This window comes from Oncorhynchus mykiss, chromosome 10 (genome assembly GCF_057628025.1).
Source record: "Oncorhynchus mykiss isolate SJ-2025 chromosome 10, ASM5762802v1, whole genome shotgun sequence".
Classification (NCBI taxonomy): Eukaryota; Metazoa; Chordata; class Actinopteri; order Salmoniformes; family Salmonidae; genus Oncorhynchus; species Oncorhynchus mykiss.
The window spans coordinates 31,174,786-31,186,720 of record NC_143031.1 but is presented as its reverse complement, the minus strand read 5'-3'; the positions used below and the strand labels follow the sequence as shown (position 1 = coordinate 31,186,720).

The 11,935-nt window shown below is 45.6% G+C and overlaps 1 protein-coding gene across 4 annotated transcripts in view; it reads right to left on the bottom strand.

Moving 5' to 3' along the window:
• LOC110533644 (clathrin heavy chain 1) overlaps window positions 1-11,935 on the bottom strand; it is a 47,809-nt gene that overhangs the window by 16,302 nt on the left and 19,572 nt on the right. For all 4 annotated transcript variants that reach the window (XM_036990060.2, XM_090186348.1, XM_036990063.2 and 1 more), the window contains exons 4-12: window positions 10,679-10,840; window positions 10,313-10,426; window positions 7,091-7,264; window positions 3,638-3,835; window positions 2,790-2,990; window positions 2,075-2,227; window positions 1,632-1,754; window positions 661-798; window positions 343-507 (exon numbers count right to left, since the gene is read on the bottom strand). In XM_036990060.2, coding sequence (XP_036845955.1) covers window positions 343-507; window positions 661-798; window positions 1,632-1,754; window positions 2,075-2,227; window positions 2,790-2,990; window positions 3,638-3,835; window positions 7,091-7,264; window positions 10,313-10,426; window positions 10,679-10,840 — 1,428 coding nt within the window. The remainder of the gene's footprint in view (window positions 1-342; window positions 508-660; window positions 799-1,631; window positions 1,755-2,074; window positions 2,228-2,789; window positions 2,991-3,637; window positions 3,836-7,090; window positions 7,265-10,312; window positions 10,427-10,678; window positions 10,841-11,935) is intronic.

The following is an 11,935-nucleotide window of genomic DNA, read 5'->3' as shown; positions in this document are numbered from 1 at the left end:
AAATACTTAAGTGCCCCTCAAAAAGGGGGTTAAATATGGGTAACAAAAATAATAATTTCCAGAGCTTCAGATATAGGACACTTTCAAACATGCCTCATTTTTATACATTTTTTTAGCAGGTAAGGCCAAATTCAATCCTTCAAATACATTTTTACAGATTTGTTTATTTATACATACAAGGGTCCTAAAAGTCTAAATCAAATTAATGATTTAGAATTGAAACTAATGTAATCGGGTTGTTTTTTCACACACAAGCTGGCACATATAAGAGGGGAGTGGCCTGAGTACCACTGTCATAGAGGGCTTTGAGGGGGGTGCCTGTAGAATTTGTAGGGTTACTACCTCTGGGTTGAGAAGGTGTGTGTGCACCACGGCCCGTTTGATGTCGTACAAGTCAGTGTAGTGCTCTAAAGCTCTCTGCAGCAGACCAGCCTTCTCACACAGCTGGGCTATGTGGGCACGGTCGTAGTTGGTGAACATCTGGTTGCCCAGGATGGCATCAGCAACCTACAGAGAAGGATAAGAATAGAACAGTGTTAACATGTGAATGTCACTTAGTCACGTTTGCTTTGAGCGCAAACAAATATTAAATTGGCATATTCTCAAAATGTAAGCACCCCCTCTGTGTGTGTGTGTGTGTGTGTGTGTGTGTGAGAGAACCTGTGGGGCGTGCATGAGGTTCATCTCCAGAAGGCGTGTCTGCAGCGGCCCCTCAGAAGGCCTGTTGTTTTTCAGGGCATCCAATAGGAAAGAGGTACACTGCTGGATCAGGTTATACTCCATAAAGACATCCACGATCTGAACAGACAGGGGACAGAGAGAAAGGAACAACGGTCAACATAAGACAGCCACTACACAGTGTTCAGGGGTTGCATTACAGTTCAGAAATCTGCCTTTTCAAAACGTTAAATATCTACGTTTTAAACCATTTCACCTGTGTTTTCTATGCAATGCTATTTGGCTAGCAGCCACACAAGTTAATGAGCTTAGAATGAAAAAAGCAATGCATTTTTTGCAAAAACAGTGCATGGCCATCACATTTCTAATGTTTATCATAGGAAGAATGTAGCCAGCTGCATTACCTAATGTTTTGCTTGAAGTTAATCTTGCATTTTACAGGAGAAACACTGGGAAAAGTACTGGAGAAAAGCTATAGAGTCAGAGCGCTGTATGCTGATAGACAATTCTCATCTGAGTGGAAAAGTGCACCTGAAGCAAAACATTTGTCTGACGCCAAACAGAAATTACATTACCTGGCAGATTAGATCTGCTTTACAAAACGCAGCAAGATATCTCTTATGTTTTCCATCTTATTTTTCTGCGTTAAACTCTGTATTAACGTGACCCCGGTATTTAGACACACGTGTGGTTGAGCTCTGTGCTTGCAATATTGGGACTAATCGATTGGTTCCATTGTACCAGGCAAACTGAACTCTCAGAGCAATGAGAGTTCAGAGCAGACAGTCCTGTCAAGTCCACACAGGAGGAACATAATAGTGGAGCGTAAATGACATAGATGAGATAGTATGCTCTAGTCGAGGGGCCTCATCCCCTCTATCCTAAACCTTCCTCCACCTCTCATCTCTCCCTCCCCTGTTCCTCCTCCCCCTCCATCCATCCCTCCTACCAACCTGTGTGATGTCAGCCAGAGGCTCCTCGTCCTGGACCAGCATCTGGGAGAACTGCAGGCCCTGTTCTGGACTGATCCTCATCACGTTCCTCAGCAGGAAGATCCAGTCTGGAGTGTAGCCCACCTACAGACACAGGAAGAGCAACAGTTACAACCACCAATACACCATCCCGCTCCTCAACATGCATATTTGTAATATTACATACCCCCACCAAATGTTTTTAAATTGTCATATGACATGCTTGATGTGTGAATGAAAAGTATCTAGCTAACAAAAGCAAAAACCCTCCTTGCAAACCCCATTTGGCCCCAGCCCCTTTCTAAAGCACCCCTCTGGATACTAAGACACAGCTCATCCACTTCCTCAACTGTGTCATGAGGAAACCAAACCAAGGAAAGGAAACAAGAACAGCAACGAAGCTCTGTCTCAGAGTGACAACGTACCTTCTTGGCGTACAGGACTATCTTGGGGAACTGTCCGGTCTCAGCGAAGCACTGGATGACCTTGTTGGGTACATTGGCCCTCAGGTAGACGGAGAGAGCCAGGGTGGGGTCCACTGACTTCACCAGGTCCCCCAGCTCCTCAGAACACTCCAGCTAATAAGGGACAAAGTAGGTTTCACCACAACTACCCTAGAGCAGTGGAGGCTCCTGAGGGGAGGACGGCTCATAATGGCTGGAACAGAGTCAATGGAATGGCATCAAACCATGTTTAATACCATTCCACATATTCTGCTCCAGCCATTACCACAAGCTCGTCCTCCCCAATTAAGGTGCCACCAACCTCCTGTGCCCGACAAGTAAACGACCCGAATGAGAAAACACTGCTGAAACGTTATGTTTGGAATGTGCGTAATTACCATCAGGTGTTGGGTTAACACATTTTAATATTCACAATTAGTGTGAAGCAGAAAGCTCTGGGGGGAAACATTGAGACTGACAAAGGAGATGCTAATATTGCCAAGCATGCTTTGAAGGAGGGGCAAAAAAGGATTTAAATGCTCAGCAAAACAAACAGATTGGCTCATCTTAGAAAGGATTATCTTCCCAGTCATCTGGGTTGTTATCAACATCGACAGACACACAGCTTAGGAAAGACCTCTTCCTATAGAAGGTCAGATACCCATCTCTCCCCCCTTTGTCTGACACACAGTCACACCTTGTCCTCTTTGAGCCACTTCTCCAGCAGCTGCTTGCGTCCCTGCTGTAGGACGGGCCTGCACAGCTCCAGAGACTCAAACTTATTGAGCTGGCCCTGGTCCAGCAGGATGCCAAAGTACTGCAGCAGGGGAGAGGTCTGGCCCGGCTGGGCTGGCACACTCTGGAACTTACGGATGGTGTCTGGAGTACGCAGGATGCCCTGGAGGAGAGAGGGAACAAGACGTGTGGAGGGGTCAGCTGCAGTTTATACACACACAGAGATACTGCTGATATGTTTTGGTGAGGGTTTTGCTAAAAAAAAAACATACTGCACATAGCGACATATTGTACATGCTGGGGACACGCTCATTAGAACAGTCTGATTTGCATATCTACACTATAGACTCCAGTGATCAAATGACCCATTATTCACTTTTGTAGTGTATTGACATTACAAGACAAGAACAAATGGAAGGAAATGCACTTTGGTTGTAAAGATGTAGATATCAAAACTTTAAACTGTCCAGTGAAAATCTCACTTTTAAAATACACTCATGTGGCCAAAGCATTTTATTTTTTATAAAACACTTCAAAAACCTACCTCAAACTTGTATCTCAAACAGACCGTTTCAAAAAGGCTTGCCACTACCTCATGTGACGTCACGCTGGCTCATTGGCTGAGCAGCTGTTTACTTGTCATTAATATTTATTGGAAGGAAAACCATTTCACTCATAATGTAATTCATTAAGGGTCATATTCATAGTAATCAGGAAAAACTAGACAGTTACTTTGACTTAAATTACATCACAGTGATGTGATCAGCTCACCCCTGGAGGGAGACCTTGTACCGTTGATGTGTTCGTTACCTTTGGTGCGTTGGCGGCCACCTTGGCAGCTTCAGAGTAGTTTCCGCCGGCAAACAGGTTGTTGAACTTGCGCGCGAACAGCTCCTCGGCCCCGGCCAGGTTGTTACGGACGGCCATGCGCAGGGCAAGGTCTGGGTTCTGCAGCACATTGGTGATGTAAGGGATGATGTTCTCCTCCTCCACACACACTGACAGAACCTGGAGACAGAGACACACAGAGAGAAGAGTCTCTGGACATTATCCTAGACACAGCACAGGGGGAACCTGAGGGGACATTTCACAGATGTCAAAGGTATTGCTTAGTATCATTTTTCAAATGGTAGGTTGGATCTTTGGGTCATAGCAAGTCTCTACTTGTGGGTTGCAGATTAAGAGTGGATTGTGGCCTTTGAATTAAGGAAAAATCTGAAGTATTTATAGGGTCACAAAAAAGCTTGAGAACTACTGTCACATGACTGGAGAAATTAAATCAACAACATTGCGCTCTACCATCTCACTAGTGTTTACTGCTCTAACTTGTTGACAGGGGGCTGTATCTACTAACTAGCTACAATGGCCTCTGTTCCTACACACTGTTCCCATTGACAGACGAAAGTATATACTCCAGATCAGGTAACTGACAGACAGGACAGTGAATGGCAGGCCAGAGGCAATCCAAGCTAAAACTTGACAAGTAAACAAAGGACACAGACATGTGTGGAGGGGAACGAGGGAGGGAGAGAGAGGGTTGTCTGCTTTCTGCTGGAGAGATGGCGCTAGCTAACCGTTCATTTGTTCACTTTTTGTACTTCTCCTGCACCAACCAAGTTAGGCACCAGCTGGCCACATTGTTCAAAGAATACTCTAAATGACAAGCAACCAATCAGAGGGGAGAGGGACAGTGAGGTCAGAGGGGGGGAGGTGGGGGGCAAATATATAACAAGAGCCCTGAATGGACCACTTTGAAATGGCCTCAGTCTGTAGTAGTCTCACTAACAGGCAGATGATTCAGGGCCTGTCAAACGCCATCAGCGTCACAGCGTGAGTGCACTCAGTGACAACCATCTATGACAGACGCTGCATAGTGCACCATAGACTCAGCTGCGTCACATATATTCCGGCAAGCACATTGAAGCACACACCGTTTTACTTATTTGAGCATGGAGATAAAACAGAATTGAAATACGTCGAGGGCAATCAGGGCATATTGGGCTAAACACTATAATTTGTTGCGGAGGCATTGAGGCAGGTTGTGGGTAGGGGCTGGTATGGTAATAAATACATCATTAGTGTGTCAGTGTATGGTGTGCCTCTGGTGGGATAGGCTCTATAGGGGGGACTAGGGGAGAGGAGAGGGGCCCTGCGATAAGCCCAGCAGGCCACAGCTGTTAACAGGCATGACTGCACCCCATTCTCCCCTTCACTCAGAGAGGAGGGGTCAGAGACCACATCCCCAAATAATATGGGTGGGCCAATAAAGGGTGGGTGGGATGGAGGGAAAGAAAAAATACAATGGCGCTCTTAGTGTAGATATGCCCTCTCTACCACAGAGAGAGTGTGTGTGTAGGGGAGGAGGGAGAGGTTGCAGAGAAAGCGACCTAGGGGCAGGAGGGGATGAGCTGTGAGTCAAACCCTTAGACTACAGAGAGCTCTGACATCATCCACTACCATCCACAACTGGTTCTGACAGAGTGGAAGTCACCACATCTTGGCCCTCAACCAAGAAAACCCTTTTTATATCATTAGGACAACCACATCTAAAAAATAGACCTCAGACACTGAGCTGCCAATGAATGAGACGAGCCGTAGTATCGGTGTTACAGTGGCCTTGAATCAAACACACACAGTTGTGACTGACGACAAAGCTGACATCAGAGTCCTGTGATGCGGGGTGACTCTAGGGGCTGTTATTGGCTGACAGAGAGCCTCTCCTCCCAGCCAGTCAGCAGTAAGAGGATTGGTGCCTCCCACTCAACATCATGTCCTGCTGAGAGGGGTAGTGGCTTTTTTTCTCCCTCTTTCACTCTCACTTTACTATTTTATCTCTCCAATTTATGAAGGGCAGCTTTGTGCAGCTTTTTGCAGGGATTCCTCCATCAAGGTCAGCCAGCGCCAGGCTGCAGATGCAGCATCTTGGACACGGACGGACGGCGCACGCTACACACAGAGGAGATGTGAGCCCTACAGCTCCCTGTGTGGGACTCGACGGAGAAGAAAAGCACTGTAGGGACCTGCTTAACCAGCAGGCATCCCTATTACCAAAGCAATATGCTCTTAATTAAGACATTCCAATTCATTCCAACTAATGAGCAATCAAACTACACAAGACTACTATGTTGCTCCATTACAACTCCAGTTAGCTTGGCTACATCTTCAGCAGCCAAAGGGAAGCAAATTCATTCACTTATCAAACATTCCACTGACAAGAAGAGGATTAAGCCTAAATATGTCCAATGCCATTCATTCACCTGAGCCCTAGTCAAGTGGAGGCTGTAGCCCAACCACTGTACTGTTTAGAAGCCACACCCTGCCAGTGTCTCTATGCCATTATCTACACAAACCACAGCCAGTCTGTGCTCACTGCTCTATGGAAACCCCCAGTCAATGTCTAGTGCTGTGTGTTGTGTCTCTCTCAGATCAACTTTCCCTCCTCCACTCAATAATGCATGGGGTCTGTGGCCTGGCTGGAACATTATTCATCAGCTAGATGGATCCCATTATCCTGCTGTAATACCTTCACAGTGGAGGGTGTGTGTGTGTGTGGGGGGGGGGGGGGCTCTCTCGCTGGTTCACCAGTGACACCTTGGATTATTTATAATGAACGCACAGCTCCTGGCTTAGATTGAGCCCCCTGACAACGGCAGGCCGGGGGAATTGTTTATTTTTCCTGTTCGCTCAACGCCACTTGTCCACCTAGCATTTATCCACTTCCCTGTGTTGCTCATTAAAACATGATTAAATATGAAAGCAGGTGGAATGTGGTGATGATTGTCTTATTGGGTCTTCAATGCGGTGGTGGCATGTTCCATGGTACCGCTTGAGTAATCAGCTCATGGCGGTGGATGTTTCTGGCATCCCCAGAGACACTACATTATAGGCTGTATAATGTATGGAATACAGAGCAGTATCAGCCCAGCAGTGGTACAGTAATGAGGACGAAACACACTGGGCTGGGTTACAGTGGAGCACAACAACAGAAATACCACTAGGGTTTCAACTAGCTGAATGGATTTCAATGTATTAGGCTGTATATTACATGATACACAGTAGAGGTGGTGGAAAATAATCTAATCATTATTGGAGGATGAGGTGAAGGTTCTCTTTACATTGTTCAACTCGAAACTCAAACATTGTGAAGTCAATCAGGCCATATTTCTATCCCAACTTATTTTTACCCCAGACCACTGGGGGTAGAGGTGTGGATAAAGGAGGTAGGTTTGGAATAGAGGAGGTTGGGAGAGGTGGTATCTGTACCTGTCCTTTCCTGTTGACCCCAATGATGCCGGCAGTGGCTTCGTGAGGGGCCGTAACAAAGATGGTCTCTCCGCTGATCCTGTTCATGTAGATGCAGGTGCCAGTCTCCAGGTCATACAGGTGGATGTAGCCATATTTGGTGATGAGGAACACCACATCCTGCTTGGAGCTTATCTGAGAGGAAAAGGTGGAAAAACCAATGTATAGAAATGTAATGCCAAGTATTCTCCAAGGTTGAAAAAAGAATCCTTCAAGGGCTGTACAGGTTTCTATCATTCATTGATGAATGAAAGAAAGGATATATAGAGCTCCCCTCTTCCTGTGCCAATACATCCCTGTCCTAATCAACAGACACCTCAAAACAAAATCGGTTGCGTACACATTTTTAGACGTTATCGCAAGTGAAGGAAAGTGTTTCTAGTTTCAACAGTCAAGTAATACAAAACAATACACCAGGTGCCTCTACAAGGTGTCGAAAGCATTCCACAGGTATGCTGGCCCATGTTGACTCCAATGCTTCCCACAGTTGTGTCAAGTTGGCTGGATGTCCATTGGGTGGTGGACCAATCTTGATACACACAGGAAACTGTTCAGTGTGAAAAAAACAGCATTGTTCTTTACACAAACCGGTGCGCCTGGCATCTACATCTTCACATTGCCCATTCACCCTCCGAATGGCACACATACACATTCCATGTCACAAGGCTTAAAAAACATTCTCTAACCGGTCTCCTCCCCTTCATCTACACTGACTGAAGTGGATTATCAGTAAGGCATCATAGCGTTCAACTGGATTCACCTGGTCAGTGTATGTCATTGATAGATGTTTTGTACTCAGTGGATATACAGTGCATTCAAGTATTTAGACCCATTCCCTTATTCCACATTTTATTACGTTTAAGCCTTATTCTAAAAGTGATTAAATAAACTCCTCAATCTACACACAATACCAAGGTAAAAACAGGTTTAGACATTTTTGCAAATGTATTAAACAAAAACCATAAGTACCTTATTTACATAAGTATTCACACCCTTTGCTATGAGACTCGAAATTGAGCTCAGGTGCATCCTGTTACCATTGATCTTTGAGATGTTTCTCCAACATGATTGGAGTCCACCTGTGGTAAATTCAATTGATTGGACATGATTTGGAAAGGCACACACCTGTCTATATAAAGGTCCCACAGTTGACAGTGCATGTCAGAGCAAAAACCAAGACATGACGTCGAAGGAATTGTTCGTAGAGCTCCAAGACAGGATTGCGTCAAGGCACAGATCTGGTAGAGGGTATCAAAAAAACTTCTGCAGCATTGAAGGTCCAAGAACACAGTGGCCTCCATTCTTAAATGGAAGAAGTTTGGAACCACCAAGACTCTTCCTAGATCTGGTCACCTGGCCAAGCTGAGCAATCAGGGGAGAAGGGCCTTGGTCAGGGAGGTAACCAAGAACCCAATAGACACTCTGGAAGAGCTCTAGAGTTCCTCTGTGGAGATGGGAGAACCTTCCAGAAGGCAACCATCTCTGCAGCACTCCACCAATCAGGCCTTTATGGTAGAGTGGCCAGACTAAAGCCACTTCTCAGTAAAAGGCACATGACAGCCCGCTTGGAATTTGCCAAAAGGCACCCAAAGGACTTTCAGAGCCATGAGAAACAAGATACTCTGATGAAACCAAGATTGAACTCTTTGGCCTGAATGCCAAGCGTCACGTCTGGAGGAAACCAGGCACCATCCCTGCATGGTGGTGGCAACATCATGCTGTCGGGATGTTTTTCCAAGGCAGGGACTGGGAGACTAGTAAGGTTTGAGGGAAAGAGGAACGGAGCAGATGAAAACCTGCTCCAGAGCACTGGACCTCAGACTGGGGTGAAGGTTCACCTTTCAACAGGACAACGACCCTAAGCACACAGCCAAGACAACACAGGAGTGGCTTCGGGACACGTCTCCGAATGTTCTTGAGTGGCCCAAGCAGACCCCGGACTTGAACCCGATTGAACATCTCTGGAGAGACCTGAAAATAGCGGTGCAGAGAAGAATGGGAGAAACTCCCCAAATACAGGTGTGGCAAGCTTGTAACGTCATACCCAAGAAGACTCAAGGCTGTAATCGCTGCCAAAGCTGCTACAACAAGGTACTGAGTAGAGTCTGAATACTTATGTTAATGTGATATCCGCTAGTTTATTTTGTTTTTAAATGTCTAAAAACCTGTTGTTTTTGCTATGTCATTATGGGGAATTGTGTGTAGATTGCTGAGGAATTGTTTTTATTGATGAATATTAGAATAAGGCTGTAACGTAACAAAATGTGGAAAAAGTCAAGGGGTCTGAACTTTCCCAAAGGCACTGTACATATGAAGTGGCTAAAACAGTACGTAAACATTATTAAAATGACGAGTGTTCAATGACTATGTACATAGGGCAGCAGTGTCTAAGGTGCAGGGTAGATTAACGGGTGGTAGCCGGCTAGTAACAGTCACCAAAGTTCAGGGCAGGGTGCTGAGCGGAGGCCAGCTAGTGGTGACTAACAGTCTCATGGCCTGGAGATGGAAGCTGTTTTTTTTTTGTCTCTAGGTCCCAGCTTTGATGCACCTATACAGTCTTGGCCTTCTAGATGGTAGTGGGGTGTACATGCAGTGGCTGAGGTCCATGATGATCCTCTTGGCCTTCCTGTGACACCAGTTGCTGTAAATGTCCTGGAGGGCAGGAAGTGTGCCCCCAATGATGCACTGGGCTGACCCCACCACCCTCTGGAGAGCCCTGCGGTTGCAAACGGTGCAATTGCTGCACCAGACAGTGATACAGCCTGACAAGATACTCTCAATAGTGCATCTGTAGAGGGGTCAAGACAAATTTCTTCAGCCTCCTGAGGTTGAAGTGGCACTTTTTGCACCTTCTTCACCACACTGTGTAAATGGACCATTTCAGGTCATCAGTGATGTACAGGCCCCTCTTCACTATGTGCAGTCAGTCACAATGTCAGGCTGCCCTGGTCTAACAGGGGCAAACAGTGAAAAGTACAGTCCATGGTTCCTAACAGGCCATCATTGGCCAACACGAATGTCCTTTTCACAATATTGTGCCGAATCTGATATTTTTTCACATTCTCCTTTCTAGCATGCAATTATGGTGAATCCGTAACCAGGCCACTGCAGCACAGCTTGGCATGGCTCAGTAGTGTGAAATGGGTATAACAGTTATACGTACAGTACATAGCTATTATGTACCTGCATGGCCACTGGGAAGTCATTCTGAGCCTCTGGAGGGAAGAACACATCCACTGCTTTCTTTGGAAAAGGCTGGTTCCCTGTGGCTGGGGTGCCCACCTCAATGATGTGCAACTACATTAGAGAGGATCATTGAGAACAATGTAATTTACGGTCATCTACAAAGTTCTTAGCCAACGGGCAAAACTGGTTGCAATGACGTCAATACAACAAGATTTCAACCACTTAGTGGTAATCTGGTTATAATTACGTTATTTAAAACCAGATTTGTCCGCTGAGTATTGTCAAGTGAAAACAATATATCTACCAACCACAATAGACTTTAACCTGCCAGCCCTTTCTCCCTCTTCTCCTCCCCTGTCCTACCTTTCCCCCAGCCTGTCCTCTCACAGCAAAGCAGAACAGTGTGGACTCCTCTGTGTTGCCCTCCATCTTAAACTGTGCGAAGCCTGCGGCATGGCCCTCGATGGGCTGTGACACCTTCCTGTCCACAGAGTACAGCTGCATGGCACCCACCACACGGTTTTGCTGCAGCAGAGAAAACAGAAACACGTTAACTACAGAGCAACAGGGTATGCAATGTTCTGCTTGGCAGTCAGTCGATGGAGTTTGATGATGCATACTAAGGCCACGCCACGTGTGTGATCAGGGATATTCACTATCATGGAGGAGGTTTTTTTTTTGTATTTGATTTGGATCCCCATTAGCTGTTGCGAAAGCAGCAGCTACTCTTCCTGGGGTCCACACAAAACATGACATAATACAGGACATTAATAGACAACAGCTCAAGGCCTGACCTTCATATACTTAAAATGTCACAGTCTACATATCAGAACATACACACAATATCTAGGTCAAAAAGGGGACAGGCGTTGTGCAGTGATGTTGCTTTTATCGGTTTTTGAAACCAGGTTTGTTGTTAATTTAAACATGAGATGAAGGGAGTTCAATGCAATAATGGCTCTATATAATACTGGACGTCAACTTGAATTTGTTCTGGATTTGGGGACTGTGAAAAGATCCCTGGTGGCAAGTCTGGTGGGTGTGGGTGTGTGTCAGAGCTGTGTGCAAGTTGACTATGAAAACAATTTGGGATTTTCAACATTGTTTCTTATAAAAATAAGAAGTCATGCATTCAGTCTCTCAACTCTTAGCTAAGAGATACTATAAAGCATAGTTTTGATATTAGCCCTCTGATTACAGTGAAGAGCAAGATGTGCCGTTGTGTTCTGGGCCTGCTGCAGCTTAACTAGGTCCTTCAAAGCAGCACCAGACCATAAAGCCCCACAGTGGAGGTGTCATAATACCTATAAAACCTAGCAGACAAATAGGGAAATGGTTCCAAACATTATTCCACCATTCATTTTTCACCATAAGGGATTTTAGAAACACTTGAAATAAGGGCTGTGTTTCGTGAAGGTTTACCCTGGCGTGACGTTTTGATAACCATGTAAATCTCTCAGACAAGGTGATCATTTTATTTGGCCCTATTCTCAGATCCAAAAATGCTAACTAGCATCAAAGTAGACATCATGCAAGAGCACAAGTCCCTGCAAACTAGCTTGCTTTGTGGAGTGTGGTATCAAAAAATCAGAGCATCTCTACCACCGACAGACCTCTTCC